Here is a 24201-nt window from a genome sequence, read left to right on the forward strand (position 1 = left end):
TGAGGTTCGTGGATAACAAATCTAGTTTTCCTTATTAAAAGAAATAAAAAATTATTGAATTAAAATCTTTTCCTGAATGATAGATTCTCCTTGAGCCTGATGCAAGCTAATGGCTTCCTGAACACTTGAAGCTGAACGGGTGCTACCTGTTTATCCAATCCACCATAATTTAAGATATAAAGAGAAGGTCAAAAAATCATGGATAGTCAAACGGATAAAGATATTCATTATTGGTCATAAATAAGAAAAACGAAGATAATTGGTATTCTAAAGTGTATCTCCAACCAAAAGCCAGCAGTATGTCTTAATTACCAGCCGATAAAATCACTTTTAGTTACATCCGGACTGAAACACAGACCAACAAACAAAGTGAATTATATAGTAGCTTCGCTAATAAAAAACTTTAGATTATGGTGCATTCCTATAATAATCTCAGAAGAAATGGGGGCACTGTCAATCACATCCTCCCCTGTATGATCCAGCTCTGTATGTACACTCTGGTCAGGTATATCCTGGCGGCTGGCCGCTGTCCGTATCAATTCCTGGACACTTGCATCAACAGCTGTTTGTATACTGGAGGATTTTCTGTCCTCTGACATAATCTGTGGCTGTTTTCTCAGGCTGGATGCAGTTCTGGCTGTTTTAACTGTACTGGTGGTTAAATCTTGCTTACCTGGATAATTAGATAGATAGATAAAGGTAGCTTTAACAAGGATCATGCATAACGACATCTTCAAAAGGGAAGTTCATAAATCCTTATACTAAAGTAACAGGATGTCTGTCTGTTTGTCTGTGAGTTTGTACCGAAGGATCTCGCTTACCTGCTGAACCGATCGGGTTCTCCTTAACAGGGTAGCTTCTCATAGGTCCTGGGAAGGTTTATAACTATTTTGAGGGAAGGTACCACCAAGCAAATCGAAAAATGTTTTCCTCGAATAAAGACTCCTACGTAACATTGCAAAGTATCGTAGCAATTTGATAGAGACTCCTTCGCAACATTGTATTGTATTATTTTTTTTTAAACACTTAACATTTATAGTGCCATTAGAGGCTTCTAGGGGCGTAGCCATAAATTCAGGGTTTCGGATACGGATCTGGATCCGGATCCGGATCCGCAAGGATCCTTGGACTCAAAAAAAATGCGGAAAAAATGGAAAAATCTACCTAAATTTATATAAAATCTCAGACATTTTCTTGATGAGAGCCAATCTTTAAGGTTTAGGGTCAGACTTGAAAATTAAAAGTATTTTTGACTTCGAATTAAAGAATAAATATTTTTTGAAAAGTTTGGTGATTTTATTTTTATTGTCAAGGATCCGCATCCGGATCCGTATCCGGATCCGCACTGACCAAATTTGGAGGATCCGGATCCGCAAAAAATCAATGCGGATCCGAAACTTGCATAAATTAATCCTAATTCAGCTTAAACCCATAGCAATAAAATAAGAAATAAGTGCTACATTAAAGATATATTTTTGTATTAAGTTGAAGAGTAGCTGCACTCCAAAATTATTGTGGAGAAAGACTTTCAACTTTGGCAATTACGTTTTCAGTGCGTTACTTACAATTGACGTACAGGCCCTTTAGGTAATATTTAAATATAAAGTAGATTCGCTACATAAATTGTCAAAATTTTTCAAAGATTTAATGGATTCGTAAACTATTTCGTGCCTATCTTAAATGATCTTACTGTCTTTGTAGAAGTCACACAGTTTTAATAAAAGCTTTTTGAAGAAACAAAAAAGATAAAATCACCTGAAGCTAAGGTAGATCTTGAAGTAGAAGTGACAGTTCTTGCCGTAGATTCTCCAGAAGATTGACTAGAAGATACTGACCGACCTTTGTTCAAGTTTTCTATGCTGTTGTGCAGTAGGTGTAAAGTTCTAGCAAAATTAAAAGATTTTTACAAACTTCTAGAAAGTTATTATTTGTGTTTTCTGAAAGAAAGAATTATGAAATAAGTTAATAAAGAACAGTGTCATTTTTTTCACGTATTTTCCGTAAAGTTGTATGTTAGTGCTTAGTCAAATGCGTTTATTAAGTCAAACTGTCCTTAAATATGAAATGGTCAAAATAAGAAAGAGTTTACTCACAACTTTTGGAAAATTCGCGAAAGAAAATGACCCTCTTTGTTTACCTTATCAGATCAGGATCTGGTTTGCTGGTCTGTTTATTTAGCTCTCCAAGTTGTTGAGCCACAGCAGATGTAGCTTTAGTAGCCTCGGTCTGACTTTCTAGTAGTTCCTAAATGTATGAATAGACAGTTTTATTTCAAATGAAATACATAGATCAATAGAAAGATTTTAAACAGATAGTAGGAATAAAACAGTTAAGAGTTCTCCTGGTATCACATTTAGAACACACACATACTTGTTGCTTATTTAATTTAGATTAGGTTAAGTAAAAGTTAAGAGGGCCCAGAAGGGAAAGTACCATGTAGGGAAAGGCCTTCTGTAGAGTTTTTAGAATTTCTTGGAAAATTGGGAGGGGGTTTCAGGGGTCATTTATGGATATGAACGAAAGCACTAAATAATGATCAATAATAGAATCAGTAGGTAGGCAAATAATAGATACTAACCTTTAGTTTTTCAGCATACATCTGGGTTAATTGAACTTTAGTTTGTTCTGCTTGGTTCTTGAACTCACTTATTTCTCTTTGCCTAAAAATTATTTCAATTACTTATAGAACTAAGAATAAATTTATAGTATAGATGTATAACCAGACAACTACCTGGATTCCCCCCCCCCCCCCCCTGTTAAGGGCCTTTTTTGTCAGCCAGCAAATTGCTTTCTGCTCTTTTGTAGCGACTTGGCTGTGTTTATATACAGTTATTTAACACCTTCCTCCTTACTCTAATGAACTTAGTGTCCTTTATCTTTAAAAAATCAATTCAGAATTTCTAACAAGGACAAATCATGATGTTAATAGCGGGAAACATAGATCATTAAAAATAAAAATAAGTGATAGTTTTGTATGGAAATGTATATAAGTTAATTTACACCAATAAGAATGCCCCTACAACTTTAAGACAAATAATATGCAATCAAAGGGCTGTCTAATTTCCTAAAAGTTTATCATTTACCTCTGTTCAGTTTCCAACTTTTGAGTAACACTAGCCAGAGTAGTCTGACTTGTGAATGTTGATTCTTTTATTTGTTTTAATTCTGTAAGTAACTGTTCTGTGGCGTTCATAGATTCTAGCTGGTTCAATTCAGTCACAAACCTAAAACATTTTTAATTGCAGTCCCTTTTTAGGGGTATTTGTATAGAGATAGGAAAAATATATTAATTTTCTTTCAATATTCTATCCAAAAATCTCAATCTAGACATTAGAAGAATTGTATAGCTCTGGAAATATGTGCAAAGACTATTTCATCTCGTATTTTTTTTCTTACTACGTATCTATTAGTCAGCATACCTACGGACTTCTGTATCTTTGTATATCATATTTTTAATTTTGCACAGATAATGTTTCATTAGAATATTATAAACAAATTTAAATTTTTCAAGGCATTGCTTTAAGTGATTGATGGAACAATATAACAATATCATACCTATATAATTATCTTAATGTATTATTTAGTGTTTCTTAAACTTCCTTGTCTACTTTTTAAGAACACTAGGCAAAAATATGTTTTAAAAAGTTAATTCCTACGTAATTATGATGAATTTGCCCTGAAAATAGGCAAAAACAAAAAACGCCTAAACGGATGAGCCGCCAGCCGTTACTTTTCCAACTTTTTGTTCGATTTAGGGAAAATTGACCTACCAAGGAATACTCAAGAAAAATTTCAAATCGAAATTCGAATTTTAAGTGCCATTTAATCATTGATTACGAGATTGTTGAATTACCCCCCCCCCCCCCCCCTAAATAATAAAGTGTACCTGAGATGCATAAGATTGGGTACAGAATCAGGATGTACAGCAGGCAGACTAGGATCTGTTACAGATGTTTGGGATCTACTTCCTTTGCTTTGGCTGGTCCTTGTTTTGTACTCTTTCCTTCTTGCTCTTAAAAATATGGAATATGAAAAAAGAAAAAAAACAATCTATACATTATTACTTAGATGTTGCACCAGATTTTCATGTACTCTGATGAAGTGATACTCGCAACTGGCTAAAATAACGATACCCCCCCCCCCCCATCCTCCACTTCTACTTACTGGATGAACAAACTGGCCAATAAATGATGTCCATATTAGCAAGCTAAATTGACGACAAATTTTTCTCTGTCAATATATCCACGCATATCCTATATCCATTAAAACAATAGATCTATTTATCAAGAATATCCAATAGTGACAGAAAAACCTAAACATTTATAGAGAGAAACCTTATTACCTTGTTTTACTAGAAGCCAAGCTTTCTTCGACATCTGTTCTCCCAGATTCTGAATCCTGGACAGTTTCTACCTGACTTGATCTTCTGGTCATCTAGATTGTTGGATAGATAATAGAAAGAAATTATGAGGTTCAAAGCTTAAGTTTGACTCCTACTTTTAGGTGTCACTTATGTACATTACAGAAAATATTTTCTCCTATGTATTATACAAGAAGAAAATACCTTATTCTGGCCTAATTATGACAGATATCCTATATTAATCAACCCTAATTAATTGAACTTCACAGTAAAGCGTGGAGGGGGATTGATGTCATAACACCTTCGTGTTACTAAGAAGAGTTGAACCTTCTATGCCCCAAAAAGTTCTTTTACCACACACACACACACACCCACACCCACACACTTAGACTATATATATTTAACTAGCGGATACGCCCCTAGTGGCCTCTAAGGGCACTTGAGGAGGGGGGAGTTAAATTAAATTAACCAATTTTTAAATTTTGGATTTAAAAAGAAAAAGTAAAAAAAATTGTGTGGGAGTAATTTTTCTAGAGGCGATTTTTCTTGGGGGGGGGGGGGATGATGGAGCCCTCCGCAAAATAGTTAAAAACCTTCCCAGGACCTATGAAAAGTTACCCTCTAAAGGAAAACCATATCGGATCAGCAGTTAGCAAGCTCCTTCGGTACAAATAGACAGACAGACATCCTGTAACTTTTATAAAGATACCATTTTAATACCTGTAATTGATGGCACTTTTTAGGGACACCAGAAACAGAAGTTTCAGAGGAAGATTCCAGTGCACTCAAAGGTCCTTCCTCTATACTCATATTTAGCAGACTAGCATGGAGGCATCCGGGCTGTAACAGGTTGTTTAGTGACTGCTGGCGTACAGGTTTAGTTACAAACATGTCATTTTGATCTGTTTCGGATGAATCCTGAAAAATAAACAAAAATTAAACAAATTTTTATATTGACATTTAAATCAGTCGAACTGTATAAAGCTATATAATCCTATAAACATCTATTTGCATAAGAATTCATCTATAATTAATTTACTTTTAATAATGATTGTATCTCATTAACTGGTGGATGAAAACCTTTCACCTTTTTAGGGACGTCCAAGTTTTTTTATTTTGAGGGGGATAAAATGATGGAATTCAAAAGTTTAAGGGGGAAATCTAATGTTTTAAAATTGTTAGAGGGGAAATAAGGGGGTTTTAAAGTTTGAGGGGTAGAGGTTGGGGGGGTCGTAACCTTTTTAACACGCCCTTTTGGACGTCTATGCACCCTAAATAAGCTTTTACATACAATTAAGAAAAACATTAAATCATACCTTTGTAACTTCAAACCAATGCGGAGGTTTGTCACTATTAAGAGACTCCTTGCTACCATATCCAGGACCAGTTTTGTCCAGGTCAGGTACAATCCAGGTTTTCCTGCCAGAACTGGACACATGGCCGCCCTCTAATGATTTGCTTATCCTTGTTTTTGGACCTAGACGTTTTATAGAGTTTTAAAAAATCATTTAGAATCAAAATATAAAATACATGTATTCCCAGTATGGCTTTAAAACCGATTATTATCCGCTGAATTGAAACGGTTTACTTCTCAGTCATACTGAAAAATCATGTATAGCATCATATAACAGACAATTTTTCACGAATGTTAAAATAAAAATCATAAAATCAAATAATACCAGATTTGTTAGCCTGGGCCTTCGGTCCCTCAGGGCTAACAAAACTACGTTTTTCTTTTAATATCCGCGGAAAACTGTCTCTAATTCGATGCAATAAATAACTATGACTTAAAGAACTATCTAATATTCGAAAATTTATATATAAAAAAAATGTAATTGACTTTTTCAAGATTATATTTTGAAACAATAAACCTACCTCTGCTTAAAACTTGTGGAAACTTTGGAACATATTCTTCTAGTTCATTATTTCTTTCGGCATTAACTAACTTGTTTTGCAGATTTTCTTGAGTTTCAAATTGGGGGATTTTTTGCAAATTTGTTTGTGCTGCATATTGACTAAATTGTTCTGCATATGTAGATCCACTACTATCCAATATCTTGTTCTTGGATACGTTTTTTGACCTAAATATAAAATATTTCAAAATACCTAACTTTATTTTGTACAGAATGTTACTTGCAATATATAATACTAGCGGCCACGCCCTCTATAGGCCTCTAGGGGCATTTAAGAAGCGGGGAGTTGAATCCCAAAACCTATTTTTATTTAATTTAGATTTTTAAAAAAGTAAAAGAAACCCATTTTTTTTGGGGGGGGGGGGGTAATTTTTCTAGGGGCAATTTCTCTTGGGAGGTTGGTGTTACCCTCTCCCAAAAAAGTCATAAACCTTGGGACCTATGGGAAGCTAATCTGTTAAGGAGAACCCGATAGGTTCAGCGGTTAGCGAGATCCTTCGGCACAGACAAACAAACATCCTTTTACTTTATTAAAAGGATATTTTGAAATTAAAATCATTAAAAGGCTTTAAAAGAAATTTGTAAAACAAAAGGTAGATTAATCAAGGCATAAATAATCTGTTTTAAACTGTAAAACATGTGTAAAATCAACGAAAATGACAGAAATAATAGATGTAAAGCAAAAAAACTAGCCTTCGGGTAAAGAGAATTGGAAGAAGGCTAAAAATTGGGTAAGGGGAAATAAAATTAGAGTAAACATACAAAAGCTTTACCTACAGACAGGGACAGAGAACTCATACAGTAGCTTTACTTATACAAAAAGAAAACATCAACATACCTTTGAACATTCAGAACATCATCTGACAGATTAGGAGGTGGACCAAAGTGTTTATTGGCCAAATCAGAAAAAGCGGCTTCCAAGATACTTTCTGGTATATTCCTGGTTTCTTTCGGAGGACCTGGAACGAGCTGTGAGTTTACAGGTATAGTGTCTAAAATAATTTTGGGCACTGATGAAGTATTTAGGGGGATATTCAGTGGCTCTATTCCTAAAGAATTTCATAATTATAAAAATCATTAGCTTTAGATATCACTAAAGTTTTCAAAATGGTATTTCAAAAACAGATAAGTTGAAATTTTATTTACTTCTTAACCTACAAAATTATACAAAATAATAATTCATCTACTGTTTAACTAGAATGGATATAGAATATACGTGGATATTATGACAGGGGGAAAATTGTCGCCAATTTAGGTGGCTACCATGAATATCATTAGGAGTGGAGGGGATGTGGTATATGTAGTGTTTGGAGGGATCGTTCTTTAAGCCAGCTACAAGTTTCACTTTATTAGAGTTCGTGATAATTTGGCGTAAGATCCAAGAAATAATAAATCCATTTTAACTAAAAATATGCTTTATTAGATAAATAGGTACTTTACAATATTAAAATTCCCAATGATTTTTAAAATATTATAAAATTTTCCTGGGGTAATAGTTGTATCTTTGCTAACTTGATTTTGACTTCTATCTTGCGAACTTTTCTGTGTTTGATCCTCTGGTAGAGATAAAGAGGGAGCTAAGAATTTAGGAACTGGGATGGGAGCAGAGCTACTCTTGGATCTCTGTACAGAGTGTCTTTGACTTGATTGGTTGGAGCCTTTACTAGAAGGTTTGCTGTGCTGTGCAGGAATTGTTAGGTAATCAGAGGCATCTTAATCAAATATTCGCATAATGATAATTTTAAATTGGAAGATTTTTATAAAGAAATTGTTTCAAAAAGACATAAAATCATTTGAAAGTTTAAGATAAACTGAATAGGTAGGTAGGTAATACATTTAAGCTAAAAATATCAGAAATTGATTTCAACTTGTTTTATTTTCTTTCTCATTTTCTCCCATTACTAAGAGAAGGTAAATATTTTAAGTTGATTGATTTAATTGTTATAATTTCAGGCGGACCAAGGTCCATTGAAAGGATCTGAAGTTGATAAATACAGAGAAAAAAGCACAAGACAGAAGAAAATGTAGAAAGTTTGTCAGCGGTCAATGCTCCCCCCAAGCGGAGTGAAACGGCTGGTACAGGTACAAGGTGAAGGTCCATTAAAGGAATATCATATTATCTCAGGAATCAAATGTCTATTAACAAAATTTTTAACTTTTAAAGGTGACATTTTCACTGGATTCATGCATCAATGTTTCATTCAAAATTAACCATAACAAAATATTTACCTAGATGTGGGTCTGTTTCTTGGAGAGGTCTGCCATTATCAGAAAGATCTCTCTCAGGAATCTCATCAACATAACCTTAGTCAAAACCAGTATTTAGAAAACAGGGTAAGATAAGTTTGTAAAACAGTTTTGTTTATTTTTTGTCTGTGTTGTGTACTGTGTTTATTAGTGATTTGACCTAATCAGTTTAGACGAGACAATCTAAATCAAGACTAGAAGCACCGCTATTAGAATATTTTAAGAATGTAGTTTTCAAAATGCCATTAACTTTTATATTACTTTGCTTCAGGGGGCTTTGTAATTATATTCAAGCGGAAAAAGGAAGGGTAGGGGATGAATCTTAAAACAATCCCAAGAAATTAAAAGCCTTAAACACATTCTGGGACCTGTGTAAAGCTCCCTTTAATGGAGAACTCAAACTGTTTAGCAAGATATCAATGAACAGACAAAAATACTTTATATTAGATAAAAAAAAATAGTGTTACAAACTTAAAACACCCAAAAAGGCAAAGCTCTTATAAGAGTAAAGAGCACTAATAGCCAAATGTAAAATATTTAAAAAGCACAAAATTTAAATGTTTATTTATTCTTTAAAATTGAATAAATGCCAGTTACCTAAAGAATCGCCTTCATCCTCTCTTTGAGTTTCAGCTAAAAAATTATATCTTTCACTTCTTTCTGATGTTTGCTTTTCATCATTCTTATAATCAGTGGCATCATAAGCATTGTCAGCTTGGTGATCATCTTCTATTCTAAATGATCGAGTGATGCTTCTCCTTTCTCTATCATTTCGACTCTCATTAGATAAACCTGAATAAAATAGACTTTGCTTATACAGAAATGGATATAATATAAATGGAAATTATGACAATTTAGGTTGCTTTTGGTCCTCATTTATTGGTTAGATCGTCAGTAGGATCAAAAGGGATGGGGTAAAAGAGGTGGATGAAATTTTACTAGATTAGGCAAAAATATGGTGCAACATCCAAGTAATAATATATATCGATTTATACAGAATAAGAAGTCAAATGATGAAAGACCCTTATTCTATTTCACAGTTTTTCAAATAATTTTCAACATATACCAATTTTTTTAAAATTTGAGAATAGCAGAGTATAGGTATTAGGTACCTATAGCAGAAATAAATAAGAAATTAAACTCAAATTCAAAGGTTTGGGTACTCAAAACTTTGCCTGCAAGATTAGTTATGCTAGATATTTGATGAGAAAAAAAAAAATTTTACTCCTTGTCACCTTATAAAATATTATCTTTACCTATTGAAACTGACTTATAAGAATGTGAGATAGATCTGGTATGTGACTGGGACCTACTATCCGGCAGCGATCTGATCTCTGTAGCGTCTGACAGAGCATCAGAGCTGTTGTTGCTGTGCTTTGAGAAGTGAGATTCGAGCTTGTGGTCCACGTTCATGCCAATATCAATGTTGTCGACAACTATCTCTTCTTCTTTTTCAAGATCCACATAAAGTTTGGAGGATTTTTCCTAAAGACAAAAATCTTCATGACATTTTAGCAAATAAATGTAGATAATCTAATAAATAAATATAAAACGGATATCGTAAGACATATTTTGGTAAAACTTATATTGCTTTGCTCTTTTTTAAGTACTGACGGACATAGCATTGTTAAAAAATAGTTGCGCTACAACTAAACCAATAACATGAATTATTGGGATAGTTTTAGGCTATTTTACCTATTTTTTCCCCTATAACTTCAATTACAAATCCCCTAGATGCTAAAAGCCGCTGGTTAAATTAAGAAATACTTAAATTCCATGAAATGTTAATGTTTTAAAGAAGCAAATTGAAGGTTTTTGAATTTCCTTTTGTTTATAATTTCTGACAACAGTTTCAGAAGAGCCCAATTCTTCATTTTCCCCGTCAACATTGATTTCAGTTTCACCATTTTGATTTTCATGATTGTTAATATCAAAATGTTCCTCGTTCCAGTGCCGTTTCATTTCATGTGTTAGTTGAAGTAGTTTTTCTTTGATACTCATCTGACTTTGCACGGCGTTTTCCCTGTCTTCATCCTAAAAACAAGTAGATTTTTGTACATGGACACCGCAGCAATAGTAATCTACCAAGGGATCTAAAGGGATAAGACAATGACCGATAAATTGCTGTGTATCTCAAATGGCAATGATGATACAAAAAATTACTGTAGATTACAATTAGTGATTGATCAAGTTTCAATAAAGTCCCCAAAGTTGTTAACCCAACGAATAAGAAAACGTTAATATAATATCTTGATGGCTAGTGTAATAAACAGTCCATTGTTCCCTTCATTCCTGTAATACCAATATTATAGATTATAACAGTAAATCACTAAATATGACACTGATATAAGGTAAATAATTCTTTAAAACCTATTAGATTATTTTTTGTAAACAAGAAAAAAACGATTTTTTAGTTGTCAAAATGACTTTGGGAACGTTTATTTTTCTCAACTATAAATAGTAAGAAGTAACAAGGTTCTTAAAAGATTTAAAATAGCTCACCTTTAAGGACTTTTTGGAAGCTTGAATTTCAGTTTCCGCAATCTGTTTTTGAAGCTTTTCTAACTCTAACAATCTTTGTTTAATAAGTTCTTGCTTTACCATATTCTCTTTTTCAATCAACATTCGTTCCTCCTTGTCTTTTCTCTTTTTAGCCAACATAAATCTTCGCACTTCATCTCTGTTGTAAGCTGGCTTTTTAGGGCCAGATTCTTCTTTATTCTCAGGAGTTTCTTTAGGGGCTTTCATGTTGACCCTCCATGGTCGATCTGCTCCTTTTTTCTCAGGTATTGAAACCTCAACACTTGCCTCTATGTTAGCACTGGGAGGTTTCATGTTAACCCTCCAGGGACGATCATTGATAATTTTGGTTGGCTTTTCTATTTCTGTTTGTTCATTTTTAGAATTCGTAAATTTTTTAGTTTCAGTGTTGGTGGATTTTTTGGGTTTCAAGTTTGTTGGCTTTTTATTAGAAGTGACATTACCGGTGGGTTGGACGATTTTTGCTACAATTCGGCGGCGATTTCTGTGCGTTACTTTGTTACCCTCCCCACCTAAGGCTGACGTTTGGGTTCCCTCGTCTTGATAGTTAAAGCGAGCTTCATCAGTTCCCACAATTTTATCCATTCTTGCAAGCTTTACTGGCACGTTAACATTTGTATCTTTTTCTTTTCTTTTTGTCCCTATAGCTTCAGGGTTAAAAGATTCTATATGAATATGGCTGTTTGAATCTTTTCTAGCATTTGAATGTTCAGATGAAATTTCAGTGTTTGAATCTGTAAGTTTGGCAACTTTTCTAGTTTTTCTCTCTGCCTTTCTAGTCTTGTTTTCTTTATCTGATGAACCATCTGATTTACCAAGAGATGAGAGAGATTCAAATGTAGATTCTTTGACTAGGGAATAACTTGATTTTTCAGAGGCTATGTTTTCCAGATTGAGATTGAGTTCATGGAATGCTTGAAACGGTTGGCTGGGTGGGTCAGAAAGTGTGGCGGCTTTTTCTGAGGATTCTTGGCTGTCTTTGCTTACAACGTTTTCATAATCTTGGTGACTATTACAAATATTATTTATACATTCAAGCCAAATAATAAAAACTTAAGGCATATATAGGTATTTTACCTAGGACATATTTTTATGGAAAAAATATTTAATTTAAAAACAAGGACAATTTTATTCATTTTTCATAGCGCTTTATTAACAGCATTTTAGACGCAGGTAATGTCAATTGATCATTAATCATGAGATTTCTGTTTTAATTTAAATTTTTCATAAATTTTTAGAAAACTAAGTCACCATTGTATTCGAGTCAATTTTCTATTAACATCAGATTGACGTTCATACAGACAGACTCGCTATTTTTTCAGAGTAGATTTGCTCTTTAATACAATTAAATGTATAATATGTAGGTAAAAATATTTTTTTTCTTTTAAGAAAATCAAAAATTGTTATTAGAACTGGAATGTATAAAAACCTAAAATGTGAGGGACGGTGATCGTTTCTGTGGCGATTTTGATGGCTACAATGGTGGGATTCCTGATCCATTTGCTCAAACTCTTTGTTCTGTGCATCTTGTTGTTGTTGAAAGCGTCGTTTTTCTACCTTTTCCCGTTTTTCATAATATCTAAAACAAAACAAAATTACCTATAGAGTTTTGTACATTGAAAAACATCCTAAACAGAAACAAAAAATTACAATAAACTCTGGCTATCTGTAAAAACTAAACAGCTATTCAGGGGCGTCCAAGCTTTTTTTTTGGGGGGGGGGGTTAATTCGGTTTTGGGGGAGGGGGAAAATGGCGCGCGAAGCGCGCCGCGATTTTTTTTTACCCCCCCAAAAATTTTTACCCCGGGGGTAAAATTTGCTTGGGGGGGGTAATTACCCCCCCTGAAATCTGTTGGCAGGGGTAAAATTTCCCCCCCCCCAAAAAATTTACCCCCGGGGTAAAATTTTTTGGGGGGGGTAATTTAAATTTTATTAAAAATTTAGTATTAAAAATGCGCGCGAAGCGCGAAAAATTTTTTTTGTTAGAGATTTTTTATAAAAGGGGTAAATTTTAAATAGGGGGGGGGAATGAAAAAAATTACGGCACCCCCAAATTCGTTTTGGGGGGGTAATCGCCCCATTACCCCCTCCCCCCTTGGACGTCTATGCAGCTATTATTAAGCTTGATTGAAATATTATGTGGACCGTTTAATATACCACTATTTTTCGCTATCTGTTACATAGCATTGTTATCATATCTTTTCATTTATATAAAACATTAGGTATTAAAAGTAAAATTACGTAATTTACTGCTATTTCAACTGGTCTTTCTAATGACTAAAGTTATAGCTTTCTCAGATGTTTCTAATATGTTTCCCTATATCTTAATAAAGTATTTGTTTATTACAAAATTTTATTTATGAAAATATTTCCTTACCTTAGAAAGTTCTTTTGAGCAGTGATGAGTTGTTGAATTCTTTGCATAGATTCTAATGACAATTTCATTGAATGTGGATCATTCCTGACATCAAGAAAACTTTTATCAACTAAAAGGTTAAATATTTAATGTTCTAAACTGTTTATGTGCAGGTTTTAGCCTATTTTAATGTTAAAATACACCCCAAGAGACATTGTTGTTAAAAAAAAAAGGTTTAATAATTAGACAAAGACAAAGTCTAGTTGTTGCCTCGCCCTCTTAAGACTTAGATAAATACCTAATTCTAATTTAAAATGCTTAAATTCAATACAAACACTTATACAATTTCAATTAATTAAGTGCTTGTTATATAAGTTTCATTCCTGTCGCCAATAACAATATCAGTGTCTAATTGTCGTTGAATCGGAGCTTGCCAATGTTTAACTTCGGGCACAACTGTACCCTCAAAATGTGACCTAAAAATATTAAAATCAAAAAATCTTCGAATGTATTTTTCAGAAATCTGGGGAAAAAAATAATTCTTTTTGACAAGTCTACTGCTTTAGAGAAAACTGTGTAGGTAAGTAAGTATAATCTATAATATAAATTTCGTTGCAGTGCATTGGGATAAGTAAGAAAAAGACATCATTAATATAGCTAAAACATGTTGATTCAGGTATTTAATAGGTATATGATATCCATAATTATTATAATAAAAATAGAGAATTTAAAACACTCAAAATATTTATTTAATATTTTTCTTGAGCAGTTAGGGAGGGGACAATTGGCTGTTTTTACACTAGTCCCCAAAGTTTTATAATAACGTTTTCTTATCTGTTGGCTTAACAACTTTGGGAACTTCAAGAAATTTTGATTGGTTGGTTCATTAAGTTGAGTGTCTAAACATTTCTTTCAACTACAGAAGGGATAATTTTGTGTTTCCTCATTGGGCATTTACCGGCTACTATCGTCTTATTCCTTTAGATCCCTGATTCTTCAAACTTTTCAACCTTTTTTCTTACCTATGCTGACTTAAATGATGGCTACGGATCCGTTTGGACCTAACGGCTGCAGCCTCAGCCGTTATGTCTCTCATTTCAACGTATTCTGTTACTACACTAGACTGTCGGGAACTTGCTTGTTTGGGTCCTTCGCCCGTGTGCGACCTAAAATCGTGATAATTATTTGTCGACAGCTTTCCTCGGACCGATTTTAAATGAAAAATTATAGGAGTAAAACCAGTTTTGTTAGCCCTGAGGGTCCGATCAAAACTGGTATTAAAATTACGATTTTAATTCTAATATTTATGAAAATTGTCTGTAATACGATAATATATATGATTTTTCAGTGTGATTGAGAACCGGATCTAATCCAGCGAATGTTAATCCATACTGGAAAATTAAGTATTATTTTATAAATGAAATAAATAATTTTAATTCTCATGAAAAATTTGATGTCAAACTTCGCAGGTTTCAATAAACGATAGGTATTTAATCTATATAATTTTCAGGAAACCAGTTTCTATTCCGATTATATAAAGTAATTTATACGTAAGACACTTTTAGCCTACCCATATAAGTTAAAAATATAATAAAAGAGGCTAGAAAAATTAACATTACCTAACATATCTGGAATGTTTGGAGTGCGTCGTCTTACTTCGTTTACTTCCTGATTCCATGGCATTTCTGTAATAATACCTTTGAAATATAATCAATTAATTCAGGGACGTCAAAGCTTTTTAGCTTGAGAAGGGAAAATAAAGTGTTTAATATATAGGTTTGAGGGGGTTAATATAATGGTTTATTTTTAAAATATTTGAGGGGGGTTAAATGGAGGTTTCAAAGTTGGAGGGGGGTAAAGACCCATTATTATTAACAATTTAATCATTATTTTACAAGCTAAGCAAAAGTTTTCATTGCACAAAATGATTTTTAAATGACAAGAATTTTGTAAACAAACCTAAATAACACAAATTTTCATTAATTTTACATAAAAATAATGATTTTTACTGAATAAAATGATGTTTTATTCTTTATAAATTATCATTTCCTTAAAATATTCACCAAAAAATCACTTAAAATCAATAAAATATTAAAATATTTAAAAACAAAAGGCCAAAAACCGCTTGTTTAGGTTTTGAATGTTTAGCAGACAGGAATGTTTTGTACTTTGGAAAGCAGGTAGAAACAGGTTGCCGAATCTCAAAATTTATAAATTACATTTTATTAGTTTTCCATTCGAAGGGATTATTTTGCCGGAGAATTACTCAAATTTTTAACCAAAATCTTCTTTTTTGGTCGTTTTTATAACAATGTAAAAGATTCCAAATATCCGTAAATAGCGATTACGCCCAAATGGAGGTCTTTTGGGACTTAATTTACCTTCAAAAGCGTGAAGCCACAATAATAGCATGAAACGTCGTTTTGGGACTTAATGGAAGCTTTACTGTAAAATAATAACCTTTTAGGTCTGAGGAAATTGGTTATAAGAATGATATCGGTTAATTTTACTTTTTGAAAAAAATACTCAACCGTAATATGGCAACCCTGTCAAAAAATGCAATATAATCAGGTTGCCAAACTACACAAAAAGAAATAACGTTTTTCTTAAAATGTATGTTTCAATTTTAATATAATATATTTTTTCAATTATTTAATTCCTTTCATTTAATAAGCTTTTGATACTAATATTATCATAAAATTATATATAGTTAGAACATTACTTTTTACTGTTATTTTAAATTGTTTGTAAACTGGGAAATGCAATTTTCTCGAATATGGCAACTATGAATTATAAAAAAGCAAAAGCAAAACGAGTGAAGCTGAATACAAATAGGAAAATTAGATAAGTTTTTTTGATAAAATTTAACATATAATTATTAATGTTTTTATAATAAAAAGTGATGATTTTTGTTTAAAAATAATATTTCTATTATAATTCATAAATGTTATGTATTTTTTATTAGTAAATTCTGTGTAATTTTAGTCTGAAAAAAACAAAGAAATTTAAAATGGTGCAACATGTTTTTTTTTTGTTGGTAATACCTAACGAACACCCTTTTTTTAAAAATATGTATCCATTTTTGCTTTTAATTCATTTGAATTATTTATATTACTTTATTAAAATGCATGTCAATAAAATTAATTGCCGGTACAATTTTTAAAAGAAATATTTCGGTTTTGAAAGTTCAGAAATTAAAAAAAATGGTGATTTTATGAATTGCTTATAGATTGTCATTTAGGGATGGACGAAATTGAAATGATCTTTGTGGTCATGTAAAAACACGTTTTAAGGAAATTCTCCCAGTTATTATTATCGTATATAAGCGCGCAGCCGGCCGTAGCTTGCATTTAACCAGTTGAACACATTTTAGCGGCTGCAGCTTATTATAAATAGCCTTCAGAGCTCTATGAGGGAGGGGGCTTAAAATGTCCTGATACTTTTGTAAAGCTTCACTCTTTCAACTCTGTCAGTTCAGCTGTTAGCAAGATTTTAACCAACCAGCATCAAACCTTACTACTTTATATAAAGGTATTAATTACATGTAATTAATTTTTCAGATATATCTTATAGATGGTAAAGTTTGGACCTAATTAAACTAAGAGAAGAGATTATCTTTTGTTACAGACGCACGCTTTTTAGCGTGGTTTATCTAACAGGTATTTATAATAAACATTATTTCATATTTTATGAAATGGGGAGGTACAATTTTCATTTAGAGACTGCTATTATGGTGAATTTTTTACTTTTACTATTGCCTCTAGCCATTGTCTACAATAGCAATAAAATGTGTTATTTAAAATGGTACCACTACCTATGCCCATCGGGGGTTGTACCCACGCTCTGGCAATGATAAGGGTTTTGATACACCTCCCTAAATCAAATCTACGAGTGGTGTCAAGCTAAAAAGCAAGGTATTTTCTTCTTAACAGGGACGTGAAAAAAAACTTCTAAAAGTTTTTTTTCAGTTATCCTGCAGCTAACTGATATTTAGCTTTTTTCATTTGCTATATATAAGGATTTTCTTTCACATTTTCTTGATTTATTGTTATATTTATTTATATTATAATATATAACTTATTATATTAATGATATTCTATTTCATGCCCCAATTAATAATATCTTTTAACAGGATGCGCGAGCTACCTGGGATAGAGTTTCTAATCCACCCTCTTCCTGGGACACAGGACCAGCTTCAGGAAAAACTGAAGGAGTTGGCCAATAAGATCAATAACAGATCTACTGACAGCGGTAAGTGGAAATATTCAACAGAGAGATAGGGGACAATGAGCTGTTTATTACACTAGTCCTCAAAATTTTATAATCGTTGGCTGAACAACTTTAGGGACTTTTACTGTATTTTGATTGGTTGGTCTATTAAGTTGAGTGTTTAAACGTTTCAACCAATAATTAATAATTCTACAGAAGTGTTAGTTTTGAGTTTCATCATTGGATTTGAAGATGTACATCAATTTATCGGCCATTGTCTTATCCCTTTAGACCTCTTATATTTATAGTTTTGCACCATATAAAAAAACTTCTATTACACCATTTAAATTTTTCTGTAACCAACTTTTTCACCACTTAAATTTTTCATTACAACATTGTTTTAACACACATTTTTTTTTTATTGGTTTCCAAAAAATATTTTTTTGAAATATGTATAATATTTAGTTCTATCAATATACTTGTTAATGTAAAATCTATCTTTCCGTTGGACCTGGTTACTTAATAAAAATTAGTTTTTAGCAGCTAAGTAAGATTTTTTATTACTTAGTAAATATGACATTGAAATATGAATATTTTTTAGATGACACAGCCTTGCGAAGTGTCCGAGGAGAGGTTAAAGAGATTGCAGTTGGAACTTCTCATATTGCCCTGCTGCTTAAGGATGGTAGACTTGCTAGACTACCATTCTCTGTTATTTCTGACAGGTATTCTTTTGTTAACAATCATTGGTGGGCTTCAAATTGAACCAGTCAAAAAAAATCAAACACTTTCATCTTTATAACATACCTAATGAACAACTTTCTCCCATTTTACAAAATTAAATTATTCTGTTCTGAAGTCTATATTATTGAAATTGATACCCAGCTGTAACCAAGAACTGAATTAATTCTAAAAATATTTGTTAATTTCAGCTGAATTTTCCTTGTATTTGGGGAGTAACAACTTTTTTATCTGCCCTTCAAATATCATTTTAGATTTATTTCGCTTGTAGGCTATACCTTTAATCCAGCTAGATTCCTACCTAATGATTATTTTTTTATCTATCTAGGCTTGATTTATCCAAGAACAAGAATGGTTCAAGTAAATCAGTCAGCGGCGGTCTTAGCGGCTCTGGTAGCGGCTCTGGAAGCGGTTCAACTGGTTCCTCACTACGCACAAGAACTACAGTCCGTATGAGTACAGGTAATTTATTTTTTATTTTAACAGGTAAGTTATTTTTTTGTAGGAAGTTAATTCATCTAAAAGAAAATATCAAGAAAAACTATTTTTAATTTTAGTACCTTTAAAAAAATTCTAGTGGCGATTTCTCTGGAGAGAGTGGTGGTACCCATTCTCAAAACAGTTTAGAACCTTCCCAGGACTTCCCTAGATAAGCTATCCTGTAAAGTAGAATCATATCGGTTGGGCGGTTAGCGAGACACTTCGGTACAGAAAGACACATACACAAACATCCTGTTAATTTATTATAAGGATTTTTGTTTGATTTAGGTGGTAGCACCCGTAGGCGCAATACAGCAACTGCAGGTTCCAGGGGAGTTATTCTCCCCAGCTCTAGACCAACACCTTATGTACCAGAGGATTTGATCAGCCAGGCTCAAAGTGTTTTGCAGGTAAAAATTTTTTAAAGAAAATAATTTCATCTTTTATGCTTTCAATCTAATAAATTCGTATAAAGATTCATTATATATGGTCTAATATTGTGTTTTGAACTTCAGAAGGCATAAATTGGAGTTTTTGTATTTTTTAAAGGTCTCAATTTTAAGTCCCATAACTACAATATTGGTCATTCTAATGACTGAAGAAAAACTCATGTTTTGTAATATTTGACTTGATTGTAGAGTTTTTGGTCGCAATATTTTTAGCGTAGATACTCTTTTTTTAGTACCTATTATAAATAATATTTCTCTAACAAAGGAAAAAAAGTTTTTCTACATTTGCTGCCCAAAAATTTGCTTTTATGGTTGGTTATCGCTTTATTTTCCTTGTTTCAAATAGCATCTCTTAATTAGGGTCGTAGCAGAAATCTGATAATTCGAGAGCTGCAGCGTACCAACCTGGACGTTAATCTGGCAGTCAACAACCTTCTCTCCAGGGATGAAGAGGGAGAGGACGATGGAGATGATAGCCAGTCTGAATATGTACCAGAGGTAGATAGTTAGATACCTAGATAGATAGACTAGGATAGCATGATAGCTAGTCTGAATATGTACCAGAGGTAGATACATAGATAGGTAGATATACAGAGACTAGGATAGGATGATAGTCACCCTGAATATTTACTAGTAGAGGTAGATATAAATTAGAGGGCTAGGAAATATTGGTATAATTTTGAAACCTACATAGGTTAAACCATTTTGCCTATATTTCAAACGCCAGTCGTAGCTTATCATTATTGATACAAAACTTTTTTTTATTTTATAACTGCATATTATTGTACAGTGGTATATTGTTTGGAATACGTATCAACCACAGGAACAGTTTATAATTAATCATATTTTACAATAGGATCTGATGTCATTACTGGATGCTGGCATGTCGTCAAGTGACCATCCTTCAGTCATCATCGACTCTGAAGCAATTTTCAACGAGGACGTTTTCGGCTACTCGCAGAGTCGTTCTCGCAGCTCCAGCTCGCGGCGAAGCAGCGAACGCGGTGCAAACGGCGGCACTGGCGGTGATAGGAGTGAGAGAAGTGACGGTACGGAGAGAGATACCCTGCTGAGATGGAGGGACAGGCAGTATGTCGGACAGAGAAAGTGGTTGGAGTCGGCTCTGAGAGATAATAACTGGCAGGTAGGAATCTTTAGTTGTCCAACCACTAAATCATATACTATATCCACTTTATTTGAGCAAAAATTCTACCATGCATTAATATTTTGAGTTTTTGATTTTTCTGAACAAGGTTTTCTTTCTAGAATTTTTATTGAATAGGTAATATTTGGGAGAGGTGGAGGTTAATATGCTCTTTTAAAACATTTAAAAAATATTATAACCTGAGAGTAGGAAGTTAAACTTTTACCTAAAATTATTTCAGGAAGCAACTGAGGACAAAAAGAAGGAAGGTCCGGGTTCTAGTCCCTCTCCTCTTTGGTTGGGTGATGAACTAGAATTCTGGCCTGAGAAACCAACTGGAAATCCAATCAGGTAAAAACAAGAACAGAATGTTCAATTCATATAGTTAGCTCTTGAATGAAAAAAAAACACATTTAAATATATTATTTTTAAAAGCGAAGCTTTTCTATAATTAGGTACGTCCGTCCGTCCGTAACGGATAGCTTTTTTCATTAATTTAGGCATTCCTTTAGTAGTTAGGTAAGATTTAGAAAGCGTAGCAACTCTATAATCATTACCATAATGTCCGTACGTCCATTTTAAACATGTTGATTTTTTTACTTTTTTAACAAATTTTTATTTGAACTAAATATCTGATTGATCTGATTTTTGGTATATTGATTCCTGGGACAACAAAGTATAATGTAATAAGCGAAGCAACTCTATAATCAAGTCCTAGAAATGTAAGTATGTCCATAAACATTATCCTGAATCAAGCAGTTTTTTTCAACAAATTTACTTACAATTTTGCTTTGACCCTTATACATTTATATTATGATTATTCAGTTCTGACACTATACTAATGTTAATGTCCGTTTGTCCTACCGTTTCAGTGCTTCGCTTTTATGGATGTTGGCATCCTTGTTTCTTCATAAAGCATGAAGATTGATTGCTTTGTTAATAATCAATCTCTCTATTTAGATTCAAGACCATTGCCACGCTTCATTCTGAGTTGTTAGCTGTGAGCACAACAGGCTATTTGTATCAGTGGTGTTGGACAGATTTGATACCCCAGCGGGCTGACAACCCCACGGGTAACCATCCCAGGTAAATAACCCAAATTTTTTTATCAGTGAAGATTGCTCATTTGTTTGACTGTGTCATGATATAACATATATTATTTATATTTAGACTTTATTATATCAAGATAAACAAAACCACTTTAATATATATGAGAAGTCGAGCTGTGCCCCTATCATTTAGGGGCTCTGTATTATAAAGGGCAGAAAAGAGCATTAAAATAGCCTAAAACTAGCGCAAGGCTTAAATCTATAAATGATTAGTTTTAAACAATCCCAAGACTAATGAGAAGTTTCCCTGAAAAAGAGAGCTCAATCCGTTCAGTAGTTATTGAGATCTTAAGCTTCAGACAAAAAACTGTTAGATAGGTGGATAAGGTTATTAAAATCTTTTTAATGTTTAAAACAAACATTTAAATTTTCAGGGCAAGTTTTCTTGGATTGGCTAATATCAACATTAACAGTGGAACATTGCCGCCAAATGATCGCGTGGTGAAGCTATCAACTAGCGGCATTCGCGCTAGCTTACTCACTGAGTCGGGAAGGTTAGTATTTAATTTTAAAATGCATTTGTATACTAGAATTTTCATAAATAAGGTTGTAATCAGCTCAGGTATACCAACAACAAAGTTAGTTAGAAAAAATCACGAAACCTATACGTGATTTTAAGCTTTCGTTTGTAGTCAACACTTTGAATTGAAAAACCTTTGTATCTCCCCCAAATAATATTTCAGATTTATTTCGCTTGCTGGCCATTGCTTATTCCTGGGTTGTAATATTTTATTGAGAGTCCGGTTATGTGTCAACATTTCAACTAGTTCAAAAAAAAACAAATTGGCAGAAAGTCAGATTGCTTTTGAATTGCAAAAAAAAGACTCGAGACAACAATGTTTTTCTTCTGATGCAACAATCTCTTCTTTAATGAATTATTTAATTTAATTATAATATGTTATTATACATAATTTTAATTTCAGAGTTGCCACATGGATGGATGAAAGTGTATCGCACATTTGTAGCAAGTTGGAACATCCGGCCACCCTGTTTCCAGATATTGCAGGAGAAAAGTAAGTTTTATGTCAAATTTTTTTATCCGATTTTGCTTTTGAAATCAGGGATCTAAAGGGAAAAGACATTGGCCGATAAATTGATAAACATCCCCAATGATGGTACACATAATTATCCACTCTGTAGATTAAGAATAGGCAACTTAATGAATCAACCAATCCATATTCTTATAAGTCCAATTTCCTATACATAAATATTTTGAATTTGAGATAATTTCAATTATTAACAAATGACAATGTTTCAGGATCGAGTCTCTGCATACTTGTGTGCTGTACACACTTGTCCGTACAGAAACAGGATCCATTTTCTGGTGGGGAGTTCTACCTGTTAATCACAGAAAGAAACTACTTGGTAAGCTTTCTTAATATTATCGATGGGTGTAACTTGTATACAACCAAATCTACATACAAAAATATTTTTTCTATAGGTAAATATTTCTTTCTTTTGTTCGATCTTAAATGCCTTTTCATCAGATGGTTTAATTAAAGAGATCCATTTTAACATTTATATGATCCAGGCTTCTCTAAAATCACACGTATTTTAATTACCTTTTTGTAGTTTTTTCCTTTAACTTTGAATGTTTTTAAGGATAAACGAGCTATCTGGCTAAATATATTTTTAGTAGCGAAGCTACTTTCTACTCTATAATTCACTTTGTCTGTCCGTCACTTTCTTCGTAACGCTATTTATCATTCCTAATTTCTATTCTTATTTTTCTTTTTCCTATTTTAATATATGGTTGATTCACTTTTTCAATCCATGTTTTTTTTGTGCTTCGCTACTCACAGATATTGTCATTCTTGTTTATTTTTAGAAAAGTACACGAACAAGAAAAGAGCCACAGAGAATAGTGGAAAGAGAGGAAGGGGAATTATTAAGTCAAGCAAGGGAGAGAAGAGTAAGAGCCATGGCAATACTGAGATTACTGTCGGCACTCAAGTCTGTCTGTCTACAGCTCCTTTATATCAGGTAAATAGATAGATAGATAGATGATAGATTATTAAGATTATCTTATATTACTATTGAGTAATAAAAAGGTAAACTAAGTGCTATGGTAATACAGAGATTACTGTAGGCACTCAAGTCTGTCTGTCTACAGCTCCTTTATATCAGGTAAATAGATAGACAGATAGATAGATAGATTATTAAGATTATCATATATTACTATTGAGTAATAAAAAGGTAAACTAAGTGCTATGGTAATATAGAGATTACTGTCGGTACTCAAGTCTGTCTGTCTACAGCTCCTTTATATCAGGTAAATAGATGGATAGATAGATAGATATACAGATTATTGAGATATAATAGTAATAGAAATGTAAACTGAAAGATGTTTTATCAAGTGAAGATTCCCTGTACTGATGTGCATCCATTATAGTCAATGTGATGCTTTTAAAAATATAAACATTAAAACATATATCAAACTATTGAAAGGTTTCTTAATTACGAAAAAATTTTTCTATTTATGATCACTGAATTTCTGCTCTATAACTTTGTCCGGTTGTTCATTCTTGATTTTGTCATTTTTTTGTTTTAGGCTGGATCTATTGGTTATACTGTAGCCGGAGGTGTTCCCAAAGTTGGACAACTTCTCAATGCTGCCTGGAAGATTACTGATACTTGCAGGTACACAGTTTG

At 32.8% G+C, this 24201-nt stretch overlaps 3 protein-coding genes across 4 annotated transcripts in view; 1 reads left to right on the forward strand and 2 right to left on the reverse strand.

Moving 5' to 3' along the window:
* Window positions 1–374: 374 nt before the first annotated feature.
* LOC145314944 (uncharacterized) lies at window positions 375–10145 on the reverse strand. The gene is made up of 17 exons (XM_080155020.1): window positions 10131–10145; window positions 9777–10005; window positions 9118–9312; window positions 8503–8577; window positions 7709–7985; window positions 7420–7427; window positions 7112–7322; window positions 6236–6441; window positions 5677–5837; window positions 5081–5278; window positions 4343–4434; window positions 3887–4012; window positions 3084–3224; window positions 2579–2660; window positions 2138–2244; window positions 1756–1883; window positions 375–673 (listed from the first exon to the last, which is right to left on the reverse strand). The coding sequence occupies exons 1-17, from the start codon at window positions 10143–10145 to the stop codon at window positions 375–377; spliced, it is 2550 nt and encodes an 849-aa protein (XP_080011146.1).
* Window positions 10146–10287: 142 nt separating this feature from the next.
* Window positions 10288–15112, reverse strand: LOC145314945 (uncharacterized). The gene is made up of 7 exons (XM_080155021.1): window positions 15037–15112; window positions 14440–14583; window positions 13795–13893; window positions 13439–13516; window positions 12491–12640; window positions 11023–12070; window positions 10288–10554 (listed from the first exon to the last, which is right to left on the reverse strand). Exons 1-7 carry the CDS (start codon window positions 15093–15095, stop codon window positions 10288–10290), a joined length of 1845 nt encoding a protein of 614 aa, XP_080011147.1. The 5' UTR covers window positions 15096–15112.
* Window positions 15113–16965: 1853 nt separating this feature from the next.
* Window positions 16966–24201, forward strand: part of hyd (E3 ubiquitin-protein ligase hyd) — a 41216-nt gene continuing 33980 nt past the window's right edge. For both annotated transcript variants that reach the window (XM_080154593.1, XM_080154594.1), the window contains exons 1-14: window positions 16966–17076; window positions 17550–17668; window positions 18228–18351; window positions 18696–18829; window positions 19136–19257; window positions 19657–19794; window positions 20153–20440; window positions 20682–20791; window positions 21401–21526; window positions 21924–22043; window positions 22473–22562; window positions 22808–22914; window positions 23378–23532; window positions 24101–24189. In XM_080154593.1, the coding sequence (XP_080010719.1) occupies window positions 17551–17668; window positions 18228–18351; window positions 18696–18829; window positions 19136–19257; window positions 19657–19794; window positions 20153–20440; window positions 20682–20791; window positions 21401–21526; window positions 21924–22043; window positions 22473–22562; window positions 22808–22914; window positions 23378–23532; window positions 24101–24189 (1721 nt within the window). In that variant the 5' untranslated portion in view covers window positions 16966–17076; window position 17550. The remainder of the gene's footprint in view (window positions 17077–17549; window positions 17669–18227; window positions 18352–18695; window positions 18830–19135; window positions 19258–19656; window positions 19795–20152; window positions 20441–20681; window positions 20792–21400; window positions 21527–21923; window positions 22044–22472; window positions 22563–22807; window positions 22915–23377; window positions 23533–24100; window positions 24190–24201) is intronic.

The sequence above is a fragment of the Acartia tonsa genome, chromosome 3 (assembly GCF_053477335.1).
Source record: "Acartia tonsa isolate MP-2025a chromosome 3, ASM5347733v1, whole genome shotgun sequence".
Classification (NCBI taxonomy): Eukaryota; Metazoa; Arthropoda; class Copepoda; order Calanoida; family Acartiidae; genus Acartia; species Acartia tonsa.

Bases quoted from the DNA above. Each gene is read 5' to 3' on its own strand.
- LOC145314944 (XM_080155020.1), bottom strand. The intron at 7,986-8,502 runs GTAAATATTTTG...TATTTGATTAAG, and splicing joins AGAAACAGACCCACATCTAG to ATGCCTCTGATTACCTAACA. The intron at 3,225-3,886 runs GTACACTTTATT...AAAATGTTTTAG, and splicing joins CCCAATCTTATGCATCTCAG to GTTTGTGACTGAATTGAACC.
- LOC145314945 (XM_080155021.1), bottom strand. From the start codon at position 15,095: ATGGAATCAGGAAGTAAACGAAGTAAGACGACGCACTCCAAACATTCC. The intron at 14,584-15,036 runs GTAATGTTAATT...TCACGATTTTAG, and splicing joins AAACATTCCAGATATGTTAG to GTCGCACACGGGCGAAGGAC. The intron at 10,555-11,022 runs GTGAGCTATTTT...ACTTGTTTTTAG, and splicing joins CTTCCAAAAAGTCCTTAAAG to GATGAAGACAGGGAAAACGC.